General features: G+C 44.2%; 1 protein-coding gene across 5 annotated transcripts in view; it reads right to left on the reverse strand.

The window, feature by feature from the left end:
• The window catches only part of si:dkey-261l7.2, a 32,493-nt gene extending 9,280 nt beyond the window's left edge, over positions 1-23,213 (reverse strand). Inside the window, exons 1-5 of one of the 5 annotated variants that reach the window (XM_041188127.1) lie at positions 22,782-23,213; positions 18,503-18,632; positions 17,514-17,610; positions 17,204-17,394; positions 2,218-2,307 (exon numbers count right to left, since the gene is read on the reverse strand). In XM_041188127.1, the coding sequence (XP_041044061.1) occupies positions 2,218-2,307; positions 17,204-17,328 (215 nt within the window). In that variant the 5' untranslated portion in view covers positions 17,329-17,394; positions 17,514-17,610; positions 18,503-18,632; positions 22,782-23,213. Of the gene's footprint in view, positions 1-2,217; positions 2,308-17,203; positions 17,395-17,513; positions 17,611-18,502; positions 18,657-22,781 lie in introns of all 5 variants that reach the window. The other 4 variants (XM_041188131.1, XM_041188129.1, XM_041188128.1 and 1 more) reach the window with 4 other exon arrangements.
• Positions 23,214-24,530: the final 1,317 nt, after the last annotated feature.

Below are 24,530 nucleotides of genomic sequence, written 5' to 3' on the forward strand. Positions count from 1 at the left end.
ATGCCTCCGCTGATTTGCTTCCCTTGTACCTGCTAAAAACCTCTCTTTTGCTTCTCAACATAACTTGAATATCTCTGGTTATCCATGGTTCTCTGGGTTTGTTACTCCTTCCTATCACCCTAGAGGGAACATGTTGAGCCTGTACCCTCCCCGTTTCCTTTTTGAATGTCCCCCACTGCTCCTCTGTGGATTTCCCCACAAGTAGCTGTTCCCAGTCTACCTTGGCCAGATTCTGCATTATTTTATGAAAATCCACTCTCCCCCAATCCAAAACATTTTTTTGCAACTTGTCTATTTCTTTCTCCATAACAAACTTAAACTCTACCATATTGTGGTCGCTATCACTAAAATGCTCCCCCACCACCACCTCAGCCACCTGTCCGGCTTCATTCCCCAGAATTAGGTCCAGCACTGTGGCATTCCTTGTTGGACCCTCTACATATTGACCTAAAAAGTTCTCCTGTACACATTTCAAGAAATCCATTCCATCCAAGCCCTTAACACTATGTCTATCCCAATTAATGTTGGGAAAGTTGAAATCATCTAATATAATTACCCTAATATTGTTTTTATACCTCTGCAAATTGTGCACATATTTGCTCCTCAATTTCCTGCTGACTATCTGGGGGTCTGTAATAAACACCTAACAATGTGGCTGCCCCTTTTTTATTCCTAAGCTCTACCCATAAAGCTTCATTCAATGCCCCCTCCAAGATATCATCTCTCCTTACTGCAGTAACTGACTCCTTAACTAATAATACAATGCCTCCTCCTCTTTTACCCCCTCCCCTGTCTCGCCTGAAGATTCTATATCCTGGAATGTTGAGCTGTCAATCCTATCCCTCCCTCAACCACATCTCAGTGATGGCTACTTTATCACAATTCCGCATGTTAATCCTCACCCTGCGGTTGCAACATGTGGTTGAATATTTAGTAAAGCAACAGCTAAGGACTATCTGACCACTGAAAACATGTTCTGTACTCTATAAGATGCGGATCAAAATTGTGGCACATCTATCCGATTCCGTAGCAAGTCATGTTTCACCCCTTCCTCACTGATCCACACTGGTTTAAAATTGCTATTGAACTTAATAATCCTTTTTCTTGTCTTTACATCTGAAACTCCCTCCAAGAAGCAATCTGGAAACATAAGATAGAGCAAGCTGAATGACCAAACAGATAACAACCAGTAAAGCTCACATTTATTTCCACTTGTAACATGAAGAATTTTCAATTCCTGCCTGAAGTTAACAGACCTTTGGTTGATCTGTCAAATTTTCCATCCTGCCCACAATGATTCCTGCCACAGTCAGAAGCGGAAAATCCCATTCTCCAAGATACTTCAGATAAGGGCAAGGCAAATTGGCCTTGCTCCAGGAAGAGAAAGGTTAGGGGGTGTAGGATGGGTCAACAAGATAAGGTTTTCAAAGGAAGAGGGGAAAATGGAGATGCAGAGAGCTTTAGAGAGGGAATTGCAGAGTGGAACTCAAGCAGGTGGAGTGTGCGACAAATGAAGGAATTATCAAGGGTTGGGGAGGGGTTCACTAAAGTCCAGATTCAGAAGCAAGGAGTGTTGGGTTGGGAGGTGGGGCATGCTTGGAGATGTAGGGTTATCATCGGATGCAGAGAAAGGGTGAGGTGAGGTCACTTAAGAGAAGAAAATAAGGATTTTAAATTGAAAGTACTAGGGAATAAGGGGATAATTTAGATCAGGAGAAAAGGGTAACATCTGACTAAGCATGAGATTACGATGCATGTGCCAGAGTTTTAAACTTGGAGTTGAAGAAAGGCCAGAAAGGAGATCCGTGGAATAGTCGAGTTTGGAGGTGATAAAGATAGTGTTTTAGTGGCAGAAGTAGGAAATATTGTAAAGATAGAAGTAAGCAGTTGAGAGGATTACGGGGTCCAAATCTTCGCTCAGGTGCCTAGAAATTTCACGGTTTTAGGAATAGAAATCTAGCATCCTGGGAATGGACGGGCAGGTAATTTGTGTGGAACCTGTTTCCACCCCTTTGAACACAAGAGTTAAAATTACAACAGGGGCACCTCTTTGACCTTTTGTGCTGATGTGTAGCATGTAAATGAAGAGACACCGTAGATAGGTATAAGGATACATAATTGCATAACATCTTCCTTTATGATTTTAGGATTATTATGCAGATGTTGTCAATAATAGTATTTAAATGCTAATGCCAGTTGAATCGTACAAAATCCTACCTCTCTTTTAAACTCCATTCTTTTAGCCAGTCCTTCCATGCTTGTAAATTCAAGTAAGATCTTTTGAATCGGTTCCAGTTATTGATTAACCTTTTGAAAAAGGAATTAGAAACATTCAATATATTAGGGTGCTGGGGACAGAGAGAGAGGGAAAAACATAAACAAGGTCATAGGATCATAATAGGAGCAGTAGGCCATTTGGCCCTTCGAGCCAGCTCCGCCATTCAGTAAGATCATGGCTGAGCTGAGCTGATTGTGCCCTTAACTCCGCTTTCCGACCAGCCCCCAATGACTCCTTTGTACATCAGACAAGCTGCATATTTGTGATCAGGCATTGATACATGAAACTCATATAATCTTGCAAAGGTGCGGGGTAGAGGGGGTGGGGCAGGTATGCTCAGAAATGATCTTCCATGTATTGTGTAACAACTCATTTCTTCATTTCTAGAAATCATTAGGTTCCATAGGGACATGATGCTCTAAATCTCACCAATACCTTGGAGGACCAGGGCTAAGAGAGGACTGTACTTCTCCACGCAGGAAGAAAATTATTCCAGCCCACTACCGCAGCAGCAAGGTAGCATTACAGTCCTGTCAACTAGGAAATTGTGTGCGATATGAAGAGAACAATAAGAATTTTATGTAGCAAGCCTGGTTAGCAAATGACACAGATCTTTTGGACACTATTGATGCAGTTACCTCGCTCATAAATCAGTAAAATAATGAATCTAGCAACAGAATGGTTTAAGATGTTTGCTTCATAATCTTGTAGATTTTCAGCCAATTAGATTGCAACATGGATATTATAAATAGATATCTAAACTCATTAAATGTGAATCAATACAGAACCAGCTACCATATTCAAAATTACAAAATACACCATTTCCATAAACATTTGAATTTTTATACTTTTCATGCTATCCAGTGTGCTCAAAGCTATCAAATGCACTCAGCAATCCGCATTAAAAAGTAAAAGGAAATTGCTTAAATAATATCTGAATTTATTCAGTTTTTCAGTTAGTCCAAAATAATTGTTCCGCTATACACTACATGCTTGAGAGCACCCCCAGCAGTTCTTGGCTCATTTTAATCTCAGAACCTATACTTTTCACCCACCCACCACCCCCAGATCTCAACGTCTAAACTCTCCCCAATTTCAGAGTCTAAGCTCTCTCCCTCTCCGCCGCCTCAATCCCACGGCCTCCAGCATCCGGGTGTAAACTCTCACCTCTCACTCCATTCAGCCTCAACTCTCTCCCCACTCTCTTCATCCAGCCTTCAAAATCTTCCCTTTATCCCTCCAGTGACGAAACTCTCCCCTTCCCTCCAGCCTCCAAAATCTCCCCCCTCCCTCCAAACTCTCCCCTCTATCCTTCCCATGTCCAAACCCTCCCCCCACCCCTCCCTCTAGTCTCCAGGCCTTGGGCCTCATGATCTTCCGGGCCTCGGGCCGCCCAAACTCTAGACCCCGCTCCCATCCCCCTGACCTCTCTCTACAACCCCCTCCTTGACCTCTCTCACCCTCCCCACCCCCCCCTCTCAACCACCCCTACCCCTGTCAACATTTCTCAATTACCCCAACCCCTGGACTTCCCCAATACTTACCTCCTTGCCACAGTCCTCACTGCTCCCCGGTCAACTTCAAATCTGAAGCAGGGCCAGCTAGAAAACTTCACTTCTGGTTTCCAGCTGACCCTGTGAAGAGATCTCTGGTTGGTGGGAAGTGTAGGGGGGGGAGGGAAAAATGTGGCGGAGGGAAAAGAGGGGAAGGGGAGGGAAAAGGGGGAGGGGCAGGAAAGAAGGGTGTGGAGGGGGTAGGGAATAAGGGGGTGTAAAGAGGGGGAGAGAGGGAGAGAGCAGGGGAGAGTGGGGGTGGGGGAGGCAGAGAACTGCTGTGATCTGGGGGGCTAGAGAATGGGGCATTTTATCTGGAAGAAACCTCTGAAGAGGAATCTGGAGGCACCCTCCTTGAAGTCCTGTCACAGCGCTCACCCACACCATCCACCAGTGCAGAGACACACACCTCAGTGGGACCTAGCTTTAGAATAGCCTCGGGATCACAATCTGGTGAGCACATCGCACTGTCTGATCCACAGCAGACAGCGGCAGTGACTTCCCAGGTGTCTGGCACTCGGAGGACTGTTGGAGGCCAGAAATTTACTGAGTACAAGTCAGATGATGATTCTCTGGACTCGGTCATGTCACAGTTGCTGGAGCTATAAAGGAAGGCTTGGGAACTTCAGGAAGGGATGTCCGTTTTACTCCTGAGATTGCAAGGCATGTTGGAGGAGTCAGTCCGCCTTCATGCTGAGGTGATAGCGCCAGTAGGTCAAATGCGCCGAGGTCAACACTGGTAGGATGGCAGCTGCCATGGAGACCTTGGTCCAGGACGTCGCTCCTGTACTGCTGTGTGGGCTCTACTCCATTGCTGGCACCACAGTTGGCCTCCAACAGTGTGTAGGGAGTGCGGGGCAGCTCGATCTCACTCTTGCTACCCCTTCTCCTCAAGGAGTCAGCCTAGGGCCCTTGGGCACCGATAAGGAGGAGGATGAGCAGGTTCATCCATCTGGATGGCCATCCATCCAGGTCACTCCAACCCATCCGAATCCTCACTGCCTGTGACTTCAGCAGCTCCAGCTCCACAGGCCAAGGAGGTGCCACTGCCACACAGCAGTGCCCCGAAAGCAGGCCGGGTCCCTCCAGGTCTCAGCCCTCTACAGGACACCCGCCAAGGTCATCACACGCAGGGCGCCACTGTCAGCAGGCTACCTCCACTTCCGTTGTGGATGTCCGGGGAGCACCAAGACGTATCGGCAGGGTTAGGAAAGTTAAGAATTAGTTGCACAGCCTGGGCACGGGTGCTAATCACTTGTACATAATGTTCACTATTGTAAATAAATTCCCAAGAATGTCTCCCTGCCTATGGCTCCTTGTTCTGATGAGCAGCGTTCGTGTCACTCAGATGTGAAACCTTTCTGTCCAAGATAAAGGCAGGTGTGTCAGTCCAGGGCCTCTTCCCTGTGCTTAATGCAGCCTTCAGACCAAAGGGATGGTCCAGCCTCACACTCCCTGGACACGTTACTGATGCCTGCATCTTGATGGTGCTTGTCATTGTTGCCAGAATGTCACGGGCAAGTGTCACAGAGTTCCATCATTCTCTCTGTGTGCTCTCAGCACCTTTAAGGTGGGGCTGGACCCCATCTCTTCAGCATCTCTGACCAGTGACGCTGTGCTCCTGAAGGGGTCAGGTACTGAAGGCGGGCAAAGGAGCAGATGCATTTACATCTCTATGATATGACCCTGATCACAGAGTGCAAGTGAGTTACCCTCGGCCAGACAGAAGTCAGATATTCCCAGAGGCTATGTGAAGATCTATTGAGTGTCCTCACTGTATGTCGTCATCATCCTCCAGCAATCGAGCAACTATTAGGGTCTCCACTGCATCTTCATAACAGGAACATTATCATAGAGGGTATGTGCATTGCCATAAGCCAGACTTGGAGTTAAACGTTCACAGGTGCAATGTGAGGATCTATGGTGTCTCCTCACTATATTGTCATCATCCTCCACAAATCTAGCAGCTTTGAGGGCCTCCTGAGCGCCTGCCTCGTACAGCCAATGCGAGGGGCTCATCGTCATCATCATCCCCGAGGACCTCCTCACCCTCATCCCCGTCAGCATCCTCCTCATTGGAGGAGGCTTCCAGCTCCTGAATCTCCTCCTCAGCCAGCTCCTCTCCCCGTTGTAGCGCCAGGTTGTAAAGGGCACAGCAGACGACAGTGATACGTGCCATCCTCTGTGGACTATATTGCAGGGCTCCACCAGACCGGTCCAGGCACCGGATCCTCATTTTCAGCATCCCGATGGCGAGTTGCAGCATGAGCCTTGTTATACCCTCACTCTGCTGCACTCTGAGGCCACCCACGGGTGTCATCAGCCACATCCTCTGTGGGTAGCCCTTGTCCCCAAGGAGACATACTGGCAGCTTCTGTGAATCCTAGGATAGGGATCTGTGACTAACAGAGAATGTAGGAGTCGTGCACGCTCCCTGGAAACTATGCACAGACCGTTTGTGGTGGTCACACACTAGCTGCACATTCAGCAAATGGAATCCCTTGTGGTTGATGTAGTTGACCGTGTGTTACAACAGAGATCTGAGTGCAGTCGATGACTCCCTGTACCTGTGGAGGAACCCGAGATATGGGCAAATCTAATCGCTCTTCATCCTGGGTGTCCTGGTCCCTGGTGAAATGCACAAAGATGTGTGCCGTCATGAAGATGGCATCCATGACCTCGTGGTTGCGTTTATGGGTGGAGGCTTGTGATATCTGTCATGAAACTATAATAAGTTTCATAATATTATTGTGGTTTATTGTAAAGTAGGTTTATGGGTGTGAGTGTAGATGGTTCTGTCTGTGAGATTTAATGAAATTATCATCAGATAGGCTACAAGCTTGAAATTATCAAAAGAAGTTAGAGATAAAGAGCATTTGACATGCAAATGATTAAACATGGATGAGGTGTGAACATGCATGTAGGGTGTGAAGGAGATTTGCATTTTTAGATAAGTGAAGGAATTGTTTGGGTTCCAAAGGGATGGTAGGATGTTTACAACTAACAAATAAATGGGGCACAGTTATTATGTTTATTTTTCCCAAAACATACTGACTATGTTGGCAACATGAAAGATTTTTATATTATGGAAAAAGTACATTTCAAAAGACATATAGAACAATGGAATTTATAGATTAAAGAGAGAGAAACATATTAAGAATGAAGGAAGTTGTGGGACCATGTAAGATCTAACAGGAGAGTGTGAAACAGCTTTGGGGAAGCCTCAAACCTCTTTTGCAAAAATCTGTTGTGTCCAGTAACTAAAGTTGGAGAAAAGCCTTTGGAATTCCGCTGTCAAGTGAGTGCTGTGATAGATTTTCTGGCTTGCTATTTAAATTGAAAACCTATTTTGAACTGTTGCCTTAAATGGGGTGTGTGTTGGGGTCAGTTTAATTAGGAATTTTGGAATTTGTTATAATATTAAGTACCTGTAATCTTGTGTATGTGCTTGAAATCTTTTCTTTTGTCCATAAATGTTTTAATTTAGTTTTTAAAATCTCTAAAGGTGTTAATATACTCATTACTTTTGAATTCAGTGCCGAAATCTTCTCATAATAAATACAAATTGCAAAACTGTTGTGATAGCCTGGCCAAGTTTCCCTTATGGATTTGGTTTATCTGGAACACATCACCTGCCACGTCATAACATATCCCACAGAGATCAATGTGGAGCCCTGAAAGAAGCCACTGGTGTAGAAATTGAATGCCGCGGTCACTTTCACAGCCAGTGGCAGTGGATGCCCTGCATGTCCCCATGGCACTAAATCCTGCAGTAGCTGGCAGGTGTGACCAACCAGTTCCCTAGACATGCATAGTCTTCAGCAACACTGGTTCTCAGTCCTCTGCAGGAATGAAAGGTGGCATCTATAGACTCTGAGTCTAGCTAGGTGCCAACCAGCAATGGCTCGCTGAGGCTCTTCAGTAGGGTGTGCGGCAGCCCCAGCAACCCCTTCTTCCAGGGTGCTGCTCCTCCCTCTGCACAGCCAGGTGCCTGAGTCGCTCTCTTCTCAGTTACCTTCGCTCTCTGTATGTCACATGGCATACAGCTAGTTCACCAGGCTCCATGATCCTGATGTAGTCCTCCTGCAGGATGAAAGAGAGAGACACATGAGTTAGCATGGGTGTACGAAGAACCTGTCTTGGTTAAGTCTGAATGATCCTTAACGTATACTAGAGTGTTCACCACTCTTGGATGGCCAGAGATTAGTGCGCTTCATGGCTGCCCAAAACACCACCCACCTCTGTCCCACTCCACCTGACCGATTGGCGACAGCTTTTGCCATTGGACTGTGCGCTGTGGTCTCAGCTCAGGCACAGGCGTTCTCCTACCCGCATTGCAAGGCTGTACTGTTAGCTTGAACCATGGAGGAGACTGGTCAAACCGGGATGGTGACATTGCAAGGGGCTGTGAGCTTCTCCAGCAGTGACTGCTCCATGACTGTACAATGTGCCCGTTGTCCAGCTGTTCTGCAGTCCACTAAAATACTCATTACTTTGAAGTCTGTGCCCAGGGGGGTGAAAAGCTCTGGAGCACTTGGTGGTATTTTGATGCCCCTAGAGGCCCAACTCCAAAAATATCAATGTGGCTGCACCTGAACTGTCTCAGCTACAGAGGAATTATCACTTTATTTCCCTAATGTATGGCCGCATCCCTCGCCCCGGATCCCACCACCCCCCGACCATCCCGCATGTGTTTGTGTGCTACCTTCAACCACAGGGCAGCCTTTCACCTCCCTCCCCCACAACGTGCCTCAACATTGAAGTCCAACGGACGACCCGGATGAGCGCTCCGCAACATTACTGCGCACTCACCTCCAAGTTCCCCTGAAAGTGCAGCCCACCAACTGCACGCCTTTATATCTGTTGTGAAACACATTGGCGTGACGTGGGTGGACGATCCAGCAGGGTGGGGATGATTCCGGTGGACTGGGCTTATAGTGAAGTGCAGATGTATTACAATGAGGTGCCCGATGTCCGATGGTGGGAAACACGGCCCACCGTCAGCGGGCAGAACAGACGATCACAAACTAGTTTCCCAACGTTGTGTAACTAATTTTTGGCCTCCTCACCATATTGTCCACTGACGCCACCAAACACACCCAACACCAGTGGGCACAGACGATTCCACCCATGGTTTTTTGACAGGGAAATCATGTTTAACCAATTTATTGGAGTTCTTTGAAGGAGTGACATGTGCTGTGGATAAAGGGGAACTGGCGGATGTACTGTACTTGGATTTCCAGAAGGTATTTGTAAAAGTGCCACATCAAAGTTTATTGCAGAACATGAAAGTTCATGGTATAGGGGGTAAGATATTGACATGGATAGAAGATTGGCTAGCTAACAAGAAGCAGAGAGTTGGCAGAAATGAGTCTTTTTCTGGTTGGCAGGATGTGATGAGTGCTGTGCCACAGGGATCAGTGCTGGGGCCTCAACTTTTTACAATTTATATAAATGACTTAGATGAAAGGACTGAAGGAATGGTTGTTAAATTTGCTGACAACACAAAGATAGTTAGGAAGAGGACGTAAGGAGGCTACAAATTGACATAGATAGATTTAGTGAGCTAGCAAAGATCTGACAAATGTGAAATTATTCATTTTGGGAGGAAGAATAAAAAAAGAAACTCATTATCTAAATGGTGAGAGATTGCAGAGCTCTGAGATTCAGAGGGATCTGGATGTCCTAGTGCATGAATCACAAAAGCTTAGTTTGCAGGTACAGCAGGTAATTAGGAAAGCTAATAGAATGTTTGCATTTATTGTGAGGGGAATTGATTACAAAATTAGGGAGGTTATGCTTCAGTTGTACAGGGCATTGGTGAGACCACATCTGGAGTATTGTGTACAGTACTGGTCTTCTTATTTAAAGAAAGATGTAAATGTATTAGAAGCAGTTCAGAGAAGGTTTACTAGACTAATACCTGGAATGGGCAGGTTGTCATATGAGGAAAGGCTGGACAGGTTAGGCTTGTATCCACTGGAATTTAGAAGACTAGGAGGTGACTTAATTGAAACCTTTAAGATCGTGAGGGGTCTTGGCAGGGTGAATGGTGCAAGGATGTTTCCTCTTGTGGAAGAATCTAGAATTAGGGGTCACTGTTTAAAAATAAGGGATTGCTCATTTAAGACAGAGATGAGGAGAATTTTTTTCTCTCAGAGGGCTGTGAGTCTTTGAAACTCTCTTCCTCAAAAGATGGTGGAAGCAGAATCTTTGAATATTTTTAAGGCAGAACCAGACAGATTCTTGATTAGCAAGGGGGTGAAAGGTTATCCGGGGTAGGCATGAGTGTGGGGTTGAGGTTACATTCAGATCGGCCATGATCTTGCTGAATGGCAGAGCGGTCTCAAGGAGGCCAGTGGCCTACTCCTGCTCCTAATTTATATGTTTGTATGTAATATATACTTAAATATAAAGGACAGATGGGAAGAAGAGTTTCTGGTGTATGTTCAAGAGAATTTTCTAGATCAGTATGCTTCTGACTCAACAAGGAAGGAGGTATTGCTGGACCTGGTCCAGGGTAATGAGGAGGACCATGTGGATCAAGTGTCAGTAGGGAAACATCTAGGGGACAGTGATCATTAGAACATAACATTTAGGTTGGCTACGGGAAAGAACAATGAACAATCCAGAGTAAAAATAATTAACTGGGAGAGGGTCAATCTCATTGGTGTGAAAAAAATCTGACCCAGGTGAATTGGGATCAAAGGTTGGCAGATAAAACTGTGATGGAACATTGGATTGCCTTTAAAGAGGAGATGGTTCAGGTACAGTCAAGGTACATTCTCATGAGGGGAAAATGTAGGACAGCAAAGCCAGAACTCCCTGGATGATACAAGAGATCGAGAGTAAAATGAAACCTAAGAAGGATTACGGGTCATAACTTTCCAATCCTCCTTTGATACAGAGGTTAAACCCCCCCATCGAGGACTGGAGAATTGAAAGTGTTATATCCATCTTCAAAAAAGGGTAAAAATGGAGGTGTTATGATAAACCTGTGATAAGTGCTGGTTTGCCCTCAAGTGGAGTATTTTATCCAGTTCTGGGCATCAACACTTTAGGAAGGATGTGAAGGTATTGGAGGAGGTACAGAAAAAATTCATGAGAACAGTTCCAGGGATAACGGACTTCTGTTACGTGGATGGATTGAAGAAGTGGGGCTGTTCTCCTTGCAGAAGAAATTATTAAGAGCAGATTGAATAAAGGTGTTCAAAATCATGAAGGGCATAGACAGAGAGGTGGGGAGAAACTGTTCCCATTTCCAGAGAGGTCCAGAATCAGAGGATACCAATTTAAGGTGATTGGCAAAAGAAGCAACAGTGACATGAGGAATAACTTTATGCAGCAAGTGGTTAGGATCTGGAATGCACTGTCTGAGTGTGTGGTGAGGTAGATTCAATTGAGACTTTCAAAAGAGATATTTAGGTTGGCTACGGGAAAGAACAATGAACAATCCAGGGAACAATGCATCATCCAGGGAGCTCTGGCTTTGCTGTCCTACCTTTTCCCCTCATGAGAATGTACCTTGACTGTCCCTGAACCATCTCCTCTTTAAAGGCAATCCAATGTTCCATCACAGTTTTATCTGCCAATCTTTGATCCCAATATCTGAAGAGAAAAAAATGCAATAATACAAGGAAAAAGCGGGGGCCTCCTTCTGTCCTGTCCCAACCATTCTATGATGCTATGATGCTATGACAGGTGCCGTGTTGATAATACAAGTTAGAACCAGGTGGAGTATAGAAAGTTCAAAGGGGAAGTGAAAGAGGAAATAAGGCAGGCAAAGAGAGGATATGAGAAGAGACTTGCAGCTAACGAAAGAGATATATATAGCCATATAAAAGTGTAAGAAGAGGTGGGGTGAGGCTAGTTTGGGACCAAAAGAGAATATACTTATGGAGGCTTGTTTAACTAACTTGATTCAGTTTTTTGATGAGCTAACAGAGAGGGTTGATGAGAGTACTGCGGCTGATGAGGAGTACATGGACTTCAAAAGGATGTTTGAAAACTACCATATAATAGGTTTGCCAGCAAAGCTGAAGACCATTAAATAAAAGGGAAAATAGCAGTATGGATACAAAGTTGGGTGAGTGACAGGAAACAGAGAGTAGTGGTGGACAGTTATTTTTCAGGCTGGAAGAAAATATACAGAGGGGTTTCCCACGGATCGGTACTGGGACGACTGCTTTTCTTGATATATATTATTGACCTGGACTTGGGTGTACAAGGATCAGCTAATTTGCTCTTGCAGAGAGCAGTATGGACAGGACAGGTCAAATTGCCTCCTTCTGCACTGCAACCATTTGATGCTACTATTATTATTGCTCACTACCAGATATTTAGGAAAGATAGGGAATGGGAAAAAAGATGAGGATGGGTAGCAGTATTGATCAGAAACTGTTATAGCACTGGAAGGAGATGGTATAGTTGAGGCGTCAAAGACAGATTTTAACTGAGTGTATGCTATAGAGCCTAAAGTATAGGTCACCATACAATGGAAAGGATTTGGCATAGCGTGTTTACAGGAAAATTACAGAAAGATGTAAGAACTACAGAAATGATAATAGGGGATTTCAATTATCCTAATATAGACTAGGGAGTCTATGCAAAAGGGAAAGGAATTCCAGGAATTGCTCTCCCTTTCTCTATCAGTGTTTCCAGCCCAATGAGAAAGGAAAGAGGGCAGAATTTTGACGTGAGCGAGCAGGGGATGGGGCCCGCTCACCGATGCGTAAAACGACGCCCGCTCACCGATGCGTAAAATGACGCGGGATGACGTTGGGAGGAACCCCCGACATCATCCCACCCCATTTAAATTTTCAAGGCCTAAGGTTAGCAGGTCGGCCAGGAGCCCCAGCGGCGAATTGAGAAAACATGAAATCTCATCTAGCGGTGGGATGAGGTTTCATGCAGGGTTTTAAAAATTGTAATAAAGTTATTCTGTAAATTATGAACATGTCCCAACTCATGTGACATTGTCACAAGAGGGGACATGTAAGGAATTTTTCTATTCTCAATTCTTAATAGTTTTAAAAGTCGAAGTGATCTCCCTGAGGCTGCACTTAGCCGCAGGAAGATGTGCGCTCTTTTGTGCGCATGCGCGAAAGAGCACACTCTCGCTTTTAGGGATACCCCCCCCGCCTGCACAGGAAACGCATAGTGATTCCCGGTGGACATCGCGCTGAGCGGGCCTTAATTGGCCCGCCCACGTAAAATGGCGGTGCGGCTTCGCTGGCGGGGATTAGCTCCGCACCAGCTGGAGATTGGGTCAGGCCCGCCCGCCCGACAGGTAGAAAATTCTGCCCAGAAATCCAAAAGCAAAATCTGCAATGCTGGAAATCAAATAAAAACAGAAAATGCTGGAAATACTCAGCAGGCCTGGCAGCATCTGCGGAGAGAGAAACTGAGTTAAAATTTCAGGTCATGAGAAAGGAAACAGTGCTGGGTCTATTTCTGGGGAATGAAGTAGGGGAAATTGAGCAGGTTGCAATGGAAGAGCATTTAGAAAACCATGAGCATAATATCAGGTTTAGAATAACTATGGAAAGTATACAATGAAGTGTTTATCTGGACGAAAGCTAACTTCAGTGAGTTGAAAAGGGATCTGGCCTACATGGACAGGAGCCAAACTTTGGTAGTCAAAGCAATAACTGAACAATGAGAGGTCAGAGTACAAAAATGTAGACTGACATTCCAGTGCAGTACTGAGGGAGTGCTGTATGTCAGAGGTGCTGTATTCAGATGATGCATTACACCAAAGCTGTCTGTTCTCTAAGGTGGACATAAAAGATCCCATGACTCTAATTTGAAAAAGAGCAGGGGAGTTAGTCCTGGGGCTGATTAAACTGTGGGGAGGGGGCGGGGAGATAGCGCGGAGGCATTGGGGAGCATGCCCCACCCCACCCCTCAAAGCCACATGGGCGTGGAGATGACACACTCCGTGCTGTGGGATGATGAATGAGGGCTAAGTGGGACTTCCACCCCTCTGGGGTTGCCAGCCAATCCGATTGGCCAGCAGCTCCATCAGTCCCGGCAATGCCAGGAAGATGTCAGTGACAGCTGAAGCTAAAGGAGAAGAGGAAGATCAAGGCCCATGGATCTCAGGAGCAGGTAAGTCTGGGGTCTTGGGCTGGTAGGGTTTGGGTAAGTTAGGGAGAGGGGCAGGCTTAAGGGAGGAAGCAAGCAGGAAGGCAGGCAGGTGGGGCAGGGTTCAACCTAAGGTCGGGTCCACCCCGCATTTAGCAAAGGACAGCCCTGGAGGAGTGACCCCCACCCTCCTTCCTTCCAACCCTTTAACAACTTGATGTGAAGAATTGGCTTTCCACTCCCGCCCTGCTGCCCACTCCTAACATTTTATGGCCTGGGCAGTGTATTATCAGGGTCAGCTGGCTTGATAACAAACCTAATTGACCCTCAATTGTTCATTTAAACATGGTGGGTGGGCTGCCGATTTCAGCACCCGCCCCCCCACCTCCCCCCCCCACCAATCCCTCACACCATATTATGGGGGTGAGCTCAGGGGTGGGCAGGAAGTGGGTGGGAAGGGTGCCCACCCCATTTTATGTGCTCCCCTCCTATGGCAGACACAGCTGCCAGGGGCACATAAAATTTAGCCCATGGTGTTCCAGCACATGTTTATTCCTCAATCAACATCATTAAAATAAATCTGGATGTTACTACTTTGCTGGTTGTGGAAGCCCACTTCTGTCGTTCCTACAGTCTAACAGTGACTATACTTCAAAAGTATTTCATTGGCTGTAAAGTCATCTTAATGTCAGTGGTGGGTTAACTTTTAGAGACAGTAATCTGGGAAAAGAATTTGGAAAGTGAGGGCTTACAAAGAAAAGTCAGCATTGGTTTGTTAAAAGCAAATCATATTTTACTTCAACAAAGAATTCAAATAAATTAGCAGGAGGGGTTTGATGATCTAGTAAAGTTGATGCTATGTAACTGGACTTTCAGAAGGCATTTGATAAACCACCACATAATAAAATTGTTAGCAAAATTAAAGACCATGGAATTAAAGGGACAGTGGCAGAATGGATACAAAATTGGTTAATGGACAGAAAGCATACAGTAGTGGTGAAATGCTTTTGAGGTTGGAGGGAGGTTTTACAGTGATGTTCACAGGGGTCAGTATTAAGAACACTGAACTTTTTGATATAATTAATGACCTGATATTTGGGACATAATTTTAAAGTTTACAGGTGATATGAAACTCAGAAATGCAGTAAATAATGTGGGGGATAGTAAAAGACTTCAGGGGGACAAAGACACACTGGTGAAATGGATTGAGACGTGGCAGATGACATTAAATGCAGGGAATTGTGAGGTGGTGCATGTTGGTAGGAAGAATGAGGAGGGACAAGTAAGTACTAAATAGGACAATTTTAAAGGGGGTGCAAGAACAGAGACCTGGGGGTCTCTATATACACAACTCTCTGAAAGTGGCAGGACTCATTGGGAAAGCTTTTAAAAAGCATATAGGATCCTTCTTAATGGAGGAATAGGGTACAAAAGAAAGGAATTTATGCTAAATGCTTATAAAACACTTGTCAGGCCACAGCTGGAGTGTTGGCGTGGATTTTGCTCTCAAAGGTGAAGGAACTGCTTTCACCATTCACCTCGTATATGTCTGCCCACAGCCATTATACCTGCTAGTCAGTGGAAATTCCCACTGATCCAGCAGCCTCTACAGGGGATCAGTGAACAGGGCAAGCAACAGTGAGTTTCTTCAGCCATTCTTCACTGAGACACACACAAAGCTCACACGAGGAGTTATAAAGCAGAAACAAAGATTGCATTTAAATGTTATAGAGAAACTAAAATAAAAATAGAGATCAAGGAAGTGGGATGAAGGACAGAATCAAAAGAAATATTATTTTTAAAATCTGAAATATTAATTTTCTTCTGCGGGATTGAGATTACTTTTATGAATTAATTTTTCAAGGCCAGATAGGTTGCTCAACAGTAATGCTCACTTATTATGTTATTAAAGACTCACTTACTCTGAAATGTACCAGCCCTAACATTTCCAGCTGTTGCTAATGCAGAACTAATGGGTAAATAACCCAAATTCACGGCATTTCAGTGATTTTAGTGCTGAGTCAACCGGTGAAGACTGCAACAGCACACCCTGTGGAAGAGCAGATTATTTTTGATAGCAGCTTCCAGATTTAACTGCATGTGTGCAGAAGCCAGGAGTTGCTGCCATAGATTTACCCTGTAGGACTGGTTTGTGAAGATAACCTTGCTGTTATTAATATATCCAAATCTGGGTCACTGTGTTCAATTCTGGGCACCACGCTGCAGGAAGGATGGAAAATCCGTTGAGAGAGATAGAAAAGTAGTTTACTGGAATGTAGCCAGTGATTGAGGGATTTCATTTATGTGTTGACACTGAATTAGCTGGGGTTGTTCTGTTTAGAGCAGAGAAGGTTAAGACATTTGATACAAATGTTCAAAATCATGAATGGTGTCAATAGAGTAAATAAGGAGAAATGGTTTCCAGTGGCAGTAGGTAACCAGGGGGCACAAATTTAATGTGTTTGGTGAAAGACAAGAAGAAGCAAATATTTTTTTTAAAAACAGCAAGTTCTTGTGATCTGGAATGCAATGCCTGAAAGGGTGGCAATAGTTGATTGAATTGTTGCATTTTTAAAAAATTGGATAAATACTTGAAATGGAAATAAAATTACAGGGATATGGGGAAAGAACAGGGCAGTGGGAGTAATTGGCAACTCTACCAAAGAGCTGGCCAGGCATGATGGGCCAAATGGCCTCATTACATCTGCTGCCTCATTCTATGTGAATGGGTTAAGAAATATAGACAGTGTTGAACATTTTCAATCCATTGTGTCGCAGTGGAGAATGTTGTTTTTGATCACTTATTTTGTTGTTAACCCATTGACCCATAGTCTGAAAACAAAAGCTGTGCAACATGTGATAAAATTATAGGATTATTGGGTTGGCGGTAAATTGCTGCATCCCACTATAGCCAGGATTCTCCAAATAAAGTCCAACAGTACAATACACTACATTTTGCTTTTCTGCTATATTTTGGGCAGACCAAGTCATTTAAGCACCATTAAATCCTGAGTACTGAGCATTGCATCAGTGAATAGCAGTGACAAGGCGAAAGCCTACCAGCATAAATTTTGATTGAAAGCACATTTTGGAAGCTATAAAATTTGACTGGAGTTTATCCCGAGGACCAACATGGGCACACTGCTTTCTCATCATACTATGCTTAACTCGGGAGTGCTTGATGCTGACAATGGCTATACAAAGTCTGTGAGGATTTCTCTTTCCCAGCAGTGCCACAATGTTACAAACGCCAACAGATGTTCAGAAAAAGAGCATTTAACAGTACCTTCTTGATGCCTGAATGCGTTGGGTCGAATCACTGCCAGACCACCGAGATAAAATATACTGTAGAGGAAGTGCTGATATTAATAAACCAATCTGCAAAACAGCAGCTGCAGTTAGCTGAGGCATCTCAGTTGTCACCACCTTCTCCTTTCACTAACAGTACGAGGACTTGAAGATAACCAACTTGCACTGCTGTTGATTGAAAGTACAAGAATATTAAATACATGGCATTTTTTTTTGAAAGTCACATAATATAGAAAATACCACAGGTTTCAAGTTTGACACTATTTTAAGCAATTGAGTAGACTCACCTACAAAATACATGGTATTGCGTTCCCAGGTGTCTTATATTCAGTCTGATATTCATTTTGTTTAAACATCATTTTGCATGGGAATCTACTAAGTATTCTGATTATGCAAAAGGATCATAAACAAATGTTGTGAAAATGAACAAAATAAATAAATGTTAAAAGAAATGTAACAAAATGAAGAGTCTTATATTAAAATGCAACATAGCATTTGACAAAGTGTGTTATGATTGCTTTTTTCCCCCCTAGGTATTTGAATGTGACTTGCAACCCATGAGTTTTAATATTCCCAATGTTAAGGCACTGATACTTGATCACAACACAGAGATCAATACAATTGTGTAGAGCAGTCATTAAAAACAGTTTAGAAATATGTTGGCAACAATGCAACGAATATTCCACTGCACTCCACCTCAATGTAAATTTTCTTTTTCTTAACTGCAGCAGGATACATTTCCAGGAGTGTTGGTAGCCCTGCACAATCTAGCCATACTACATAAGTAAACCTAGACAATGAATACCATTCAACTATATATGGCATTGAGAACAAATTCAATATAACAATGGCTTGCATTTACATGGTATCCTTAATGTGGAAAAGGTGCTTCCTAGAGCTCAGTATATGTCCAAAACTACAAGCTTTCTAGCACTTTGGAGTAAGAACCATGCATGAAATTTTGCAACCCACCTCCACCCCAGCTCAGGGACACTAAGGCTAACCACACCGTTCCCGCCATAACCCCAACTAAAAAACTTGCCTAACCCAATACTACTAGGTATTTGTGTCTTCTTGATCTTGACATCTCAGAGCTACACTAACAGTATGCATCTACCCACTGATGCAGCAGGAGAGCAGAAATAAAACAACTCAGAAATTTAATAAAACAAGAAATAAGAAAGGACTTGCCTTTACACAGTTTCTTTCATGTTCTCAGAACATCAATAAAACACTTCACTGTAAATTAAGTAATTTTGAAGTCTATTACACCTACCATTATTTAAATGAGACCCGAATGTTGAAATTTCCTGGGTCTCTAACTGCCCTTCGTTAATATCACGTCTTGGGTGTTAAGGGCAGTTTCTCAGACTGGTTAGAAGTTGGTAGCGGAGCGCCATCAGGTTCTGTTTTAGGAACACTTCTGTTTACTGTGAGAAATGATTTGCATTTGGGTCTGGCAGAAATGCTACCCAAATTTGCATACTATATAAATATATTTATTATACATTTACAGAAAACAAGAAAGTGTAAATAATTTGCAGAAAGAAAGCAAGTGGCAATAGTGATAAGATGGTGGAAATGGTAAATAAAAGTACACAATTTCAATGTTAATAAATGGGAGGTGGTAAAAGAAATAAAAATGGTAATTATATTTGAATGAAGGAAAGCTGGGTAAGGGGGAAAGAGCAGAAGGAGTTTGAGATTCTGGTTCACACCAGTTGCACCAAATAGCTATAAAAATAATTAATGGATACCGGATTTTAAATAATCAGTTCAGATACTGTACTTAATGATAACTTTTAAAAATAGGCATGGGGAAATGTTTGTTCCATGCTGGAGTTCAAACTCTAAAATATTAATGCGATTGTGGCTTGCGCCAGTTCTATGATCTCTCTTTGTAGTTTGCAACAATTCAGTAATTTTCAAATTTAAAATGTAAACACTCTCTATTCCCCATTTTTTTCTCCTAATTATCTCAGGTTCTCAGGTGACATAATAAGTGTAGCCCAATCAACCTACTGGTAGGCAGCCTCCTGCTAAGGCTCTAATTATACTGATATGAAGTAACAGACAAGTGTAGAAAAGTAATCCAAGAAATAAACCATTTGGAGGAATAGATAGCTACAGCTTTCTGAGCACCGCCCCAGAGCTTAGGAATTCAAGTGCATGGGAAGAAACTGAATCTGTGCCCACCCTGACAGGGGTACATTTGAGCTTCAGAGTTAACTGGAGCCATACTTAGCACAAATGATGATAGTTGTAGTTGTTGAAAGTCGATCATGTCTGCCCCAGAATATCGCTGCTGGAGTTTCTTCGGGTAGTGATCTAAGTTCATCAGCTGCTTCATCAGTGATCTTCCCTCATCATAAGGTCAGAAGTGGGTTTACACAAAGTTCAACACTCTTTGTGATTCCTCAGATACTGAGTTCCTTGTCTATATGCAGCAAAACTTAGATAACATTCAGTCTTGGGCTGAAAAGTGGCAAGTATTGTTTGTGTCACACAAGTGCCAAGCTAGTGCCACAAGTACCACCTCCAACAACAGAGAATTTAACCATCTCTCTTTGACATTACCATCACTGAATGCCTCATCATCAACATACCATTGACCAGGAACTGAATTGGACCAGCCTTATAAATACTATGGCTACAAGTGTAGATCAGAGGCTAGGAATTCTGCAGTGAGTAACTCATCTCCTGACTCCCCAAAGCTTGTCCACCATCTACAAAGCACAAGTCAGGAACATGATGGCATATTCTCCAATTGCCTGGATGGCTGTAGCTCCAACAATACTTGGCACCATCCAAGACAAAGCAGCCTGGCTGACTAGCACCCCATTCATCATTCTAAACATTCACTCCCCCATCACTGATGCATAATAGCAGCAGAGTGCGCCATATACAAGGTGCAGTGCAGCAAACCTCCAAGCCTCCTTCACCAGCACCTTCTAAAGCCGCAGCTTCTACCACCTAGAAGCACAAGGGCAATAGGTGAATAGGAACACGACACCTACAAATTCCCCTCCAAGCCACACAACATCCTGACTTGGAACTATATCATTCTGTTCCTTCATTGTTTCTGGGTCAGAATCCTGGAACTCCCTCCCTAACAGCACTGTGATTGTACCTACACCAAATGGACTGCAGCAATTAGGGGTGGGCAACAAATACTGGCACTGCCAGCAATACTTGTATCCAGTGGAAGAATTTTAAAAATTGGTAACAAAACAGTGATGTAAAACTTTTATTCACATCATCTCCCTTCTTAATAACAATTCTACTGAGTTCATCCTTCTTCACAGCATATATTTAGGATTTTCCCTCCAGGTAACTGTTTCTGGGTCCCAAACCAACCCCTGGGAGCGAACAGTAAGTCTTTGGGATTTTCACGAATGTGTTGCCCCCCCCCCCCGCCCCCCGCATCCCCTCACACCAGCATGGATACAATTTCCCTATCCAATTAAGTGAAGTGGGTGGACTCTCAAAGCTGGAGGGCCAATCAGAGTCCTTCCAGCTGGAAAGGAGCAACAATGGGTGGTAGGTAGTTGAGAGGGTCCTACAACACCTCGCATCACATTTTTAAAAAAATGCAGCCAAGTTCTGCAGCGCAGCCTTTGGTTGCAACCCCACCCAGGCAGATGAGGAGGGGCTTTAGGCCTGCCTGGAACACCGGTGTTCAGCCTACCACTGGATGCCCATTCCCAGTCAGTTAAACTGCAACCTCCTCCCCCACCACCATCTGGTTAGGAAACTGAAAAATCCCAGCGGGCCTCTTTTCAGTGTGTTTGACTGCCCGTATCGTTCTGGGTTTGGGGTGGGGGGGGGGGGGCGGTTGTAGCCCTGCTCCATTCCCTAACTCATCAGGGCCTGTGAATTCAATCCTTTATATTTAGATGGAGATTAATTTGATTACACATTTATTTATTACTTTCCACAGTGATAGTTGTGACAAACTATTCACATTCAAACGCAAACTAAAACAGAACTTAAGCATAAGAGGAAAAAGTCAGACTTGGGATGCTTTCTGGATTTTTTTTTAAAAAGCCACTGAACATCAGTCAGGCTGGTCACAACCCAGGAAAGGTTTGTGCGCCACTCTTGTTAGAAGACTATGTATCATCTGAAGAACTTCTTTTTGTTTGCTTGGTCAACATTGAGCTAAAAAACAGGTCTGAACATTCCAGTCATCCAGGGGAACACCAAATTAGGCACATAATCTGTCCCTTACTTTGGCCCACGTTTTCACTGTAACTGGGAACATAAACCTTCCATTTCAATTGAAGAGGGGAAGATGAATCTCTAAATATGACGGATAGCACAACACCCTTAAATCTTGAACTGAAGGTTACATGTTGTGCCTTAAACAGTCTCCCTCATCCAAATAACAGAAGGGATTTGGTCCCTTCTGATAAAGTCCTATCAAGAAATGAAGCATCCCACAACAAAAGAAGGGCTGGATGAGCAAGTCTTACAATGTTACCTGGTATAACTTTGATTGTGGTGATGCAGTGGTTTCCTAACTGAGACTATTTCCTCTCTGTCCTCCTGGCTGTAGTGAGCAATGAACAGCCTGCCAGGGAAACAAAAACAAAAATACCTGGAAAAACTCAGCAGGTCTGGCAGCATCTGTGGAGAGGAGCACAGTTAACGTTTCGAGTCCGAATGACCCTTCAACAGCCTGCCTGGGAATATATGGGGAAGCTCTTCTTTTTATTGGGGGGGGGGGGGGGGGGGGGGGGGGTAGTCCGTGAGCAGTGAAAACTTCTTGTGATTTTCAATTACAAAGTTCACAAAAGAGGTCAAGCTTCCTGCAGGCATTCTCCTGTTGCTAAAAAAGAAACAATTACCTCATGTAGCCCTATTTCAAAGTTTTGATGATTGTGAGCTGGTACGAATAAGGAAGCAAAATTGCTTCTAAGCGTTAATCGCGATGCGTCAGCAATAGGCATGGAAGGTGGATCTTTTACTAGTTTGAGAAAGCCTTTCAATATCCAATGTTAACCAAAGAATCGGCACAACAGCCAGCTCTCCTAAATCGCTGAAAGCTTATTTACAGTCAAGAAGCTGCTTAAAGGTGGTGAACGGTGCGAACAGCGTGATCAGGTTGTCAACACACAGGATTGGATTTGTGTGTATCATGCGGAGTCACAACTATGAGGAACTAGGTTAGAAGGATCGATGTTTGGGGCTTTGTTTGAAATGTAATTCACCTAAAATTGTACGTACAAAATAAACTGGGATTTGGATCTCTGGTCTCAGAAGGCAATCCAATCCACCGGAACGCCCGCAAATACAAACTTAATTACAGATCACAGAGACCAGGAAAGCAAATAGAAGATATATGATGTGAAGCTTTTCTTTAAAACAAAACCTTTGAAATTTAAAACAAAAATTTAAAATTTCAGCTATAAAACATGTTGTGAACTCCCACCAAATCAGCCAGTTACTGACTTCCCAACTTTTAAAACCGGTTACTGCAAACACTCACTGAGAGTTGGACCTAGAGAGCAAAGGGTAAATTAAACAGTGAGCATGAAATGGGCCCAACTTACCAAACACTGGAAAATTTTTATTATGTGAATTTTGTAAAATGTCAGCCCAGCCTTTGTAGCACTTTCTATAAAACTCTAAATCCACGGGAGCTTTGATCGCTTTCACCATCCACTGTCAAGGGCACTGGGGAAACAATTCCACAAGGGCAGACCCGCGATTGGCACCTCACAACATCATTACCGTATCTTCGGCCGCAACAGAGTTTAAACAGGAACTGAAAATTGCAGCTGCATCATGCAAACAAATGGTGTGGTTTGTGTGCGTGTGTCCCTCGGATTCGGTGTTGCGTCTCACGGCCACAATTCAGCGGCCCTCAGACCGCAGGTGGGGCGACCTTGTCACCCCCGTTTCTCATCCAATAATTTCGCCCCACGACTTGTTCAGGGGCCGTTTCGCGCGGCGCCACGTCCCCACTCCCTCACATTGAGAAAGCGACGCAGCCCTGCTTAGAAGCGACTATTAGTAATCAGATAAAAGCAAAATACTGCAGATACTGGAAATCTGAAATTAAAACAAAAATAGCTGGAAAAGCTCAGCAGGTCTGACAGCATCTATGATGGAAGACAGAGTTAATGTTTAGAGACCGTATGACTCTTCATCAGAACTAAAGAGAAATAGAAATTTGGTGAAATATAAGCTGTTTGAGGGGGGTGGGACAGGTGGAGCAGGATAAAGGGCCAGTGGTAGGTGGAGGCAAAGGAGAGATTGCCAAAGATATAACAAACAAAAGGAAAAGGGGTGTTGACTGTGGTGATATTAGCTAAAGGATGTGCTAATGATGACATCAAAGCAGGATGAACAAGTGACAGGTGGCCCTAGTGGGGGTGGGGTGGGGGGAAGGGTTCGAAATAGGCTAAAAGGTGGAGATAAAACAATGGATGGAAATACATTTTAAAAATAATAATAGAAATAGGTGGGAAAAGAAAAATATACATATAAAAATATATAATAATTATTAGAAAAAAGGTGATAAAAAAGAGTGAGGATGGAGGAGAGAGTTCATGATCTGAAGTTGTTGAACTCAATGTTAAGTCCAGAAGGCTGTAACGTGCCTAATTGGAAGATGAGCTGCTGTTCCTCCAGTTTGCGTTGAGCTTCACTGGAACATTGCAGCTGGCCAAGGACGGACATGTGGGCATGGGAGCAGAGTGGTGTGTTGAAATGGCAAATGACAGGAAGGTCTGGGTCATGCTTGCGAACAGACCAAAAGTGTTCCACAAAGCGGTCACCCAGTCTGCGTTTGGTCTCTCCAATGTAGAGGACACTGCATTGGGAGCAGCGAATGCAGTAGACTAAATTGAGGGAAGTGCAAGTGAAGCGCTGTTTCACTTGAAAGGAGTGTTTGGGCCCATGGATGGTGAGGAGGGGGGAAGTAAAGGGGCAGGTGTTGTACCTTCTGTGGTGCATGGGAAGGTGCAGTGAGACACGTAGGAGGGGGTTGAGGTGTAGGGGGTGATGGAGGAGTGGACCAGGGTGTCCCGGAGGGAACAGTCTCTATGGAATGCCGACAGGGAGGTAAAGGAAAGATGTGTTTGGTGGTGGTATCATGTTGGAGTTGGCAGAAATGGCGGAGGATGATCCTTTGAATGCGGTAGCCAGTGGGGTGATAAATGGGGACAAGGGGGACCCTATCATGTTTCTGGAAGGGAGGAGAAGGCGTGAGGGCGGATGCACGGGAGATGGGCCGGACACAGTTGAGGGCCCTGTCAACCACCGTGGGTGGAAAACCTCGGTTAAGGAAGAAGGAA

Source organism: Carcharodon carcharias, chromosome 5 (assembly GCF_017639515.1).
Source record: "Carcharodon carcharias isolate sCarCar2 chromosome 5, sCarCar2.pri, whole genome shotgun sequence".
Lineage (NCBI taxonomy): Eukaryota > Metazoa > Chordata > Chondrichthyes > Lamniformes > Lamnidae > Carcharodon > Carcharodon carcharias.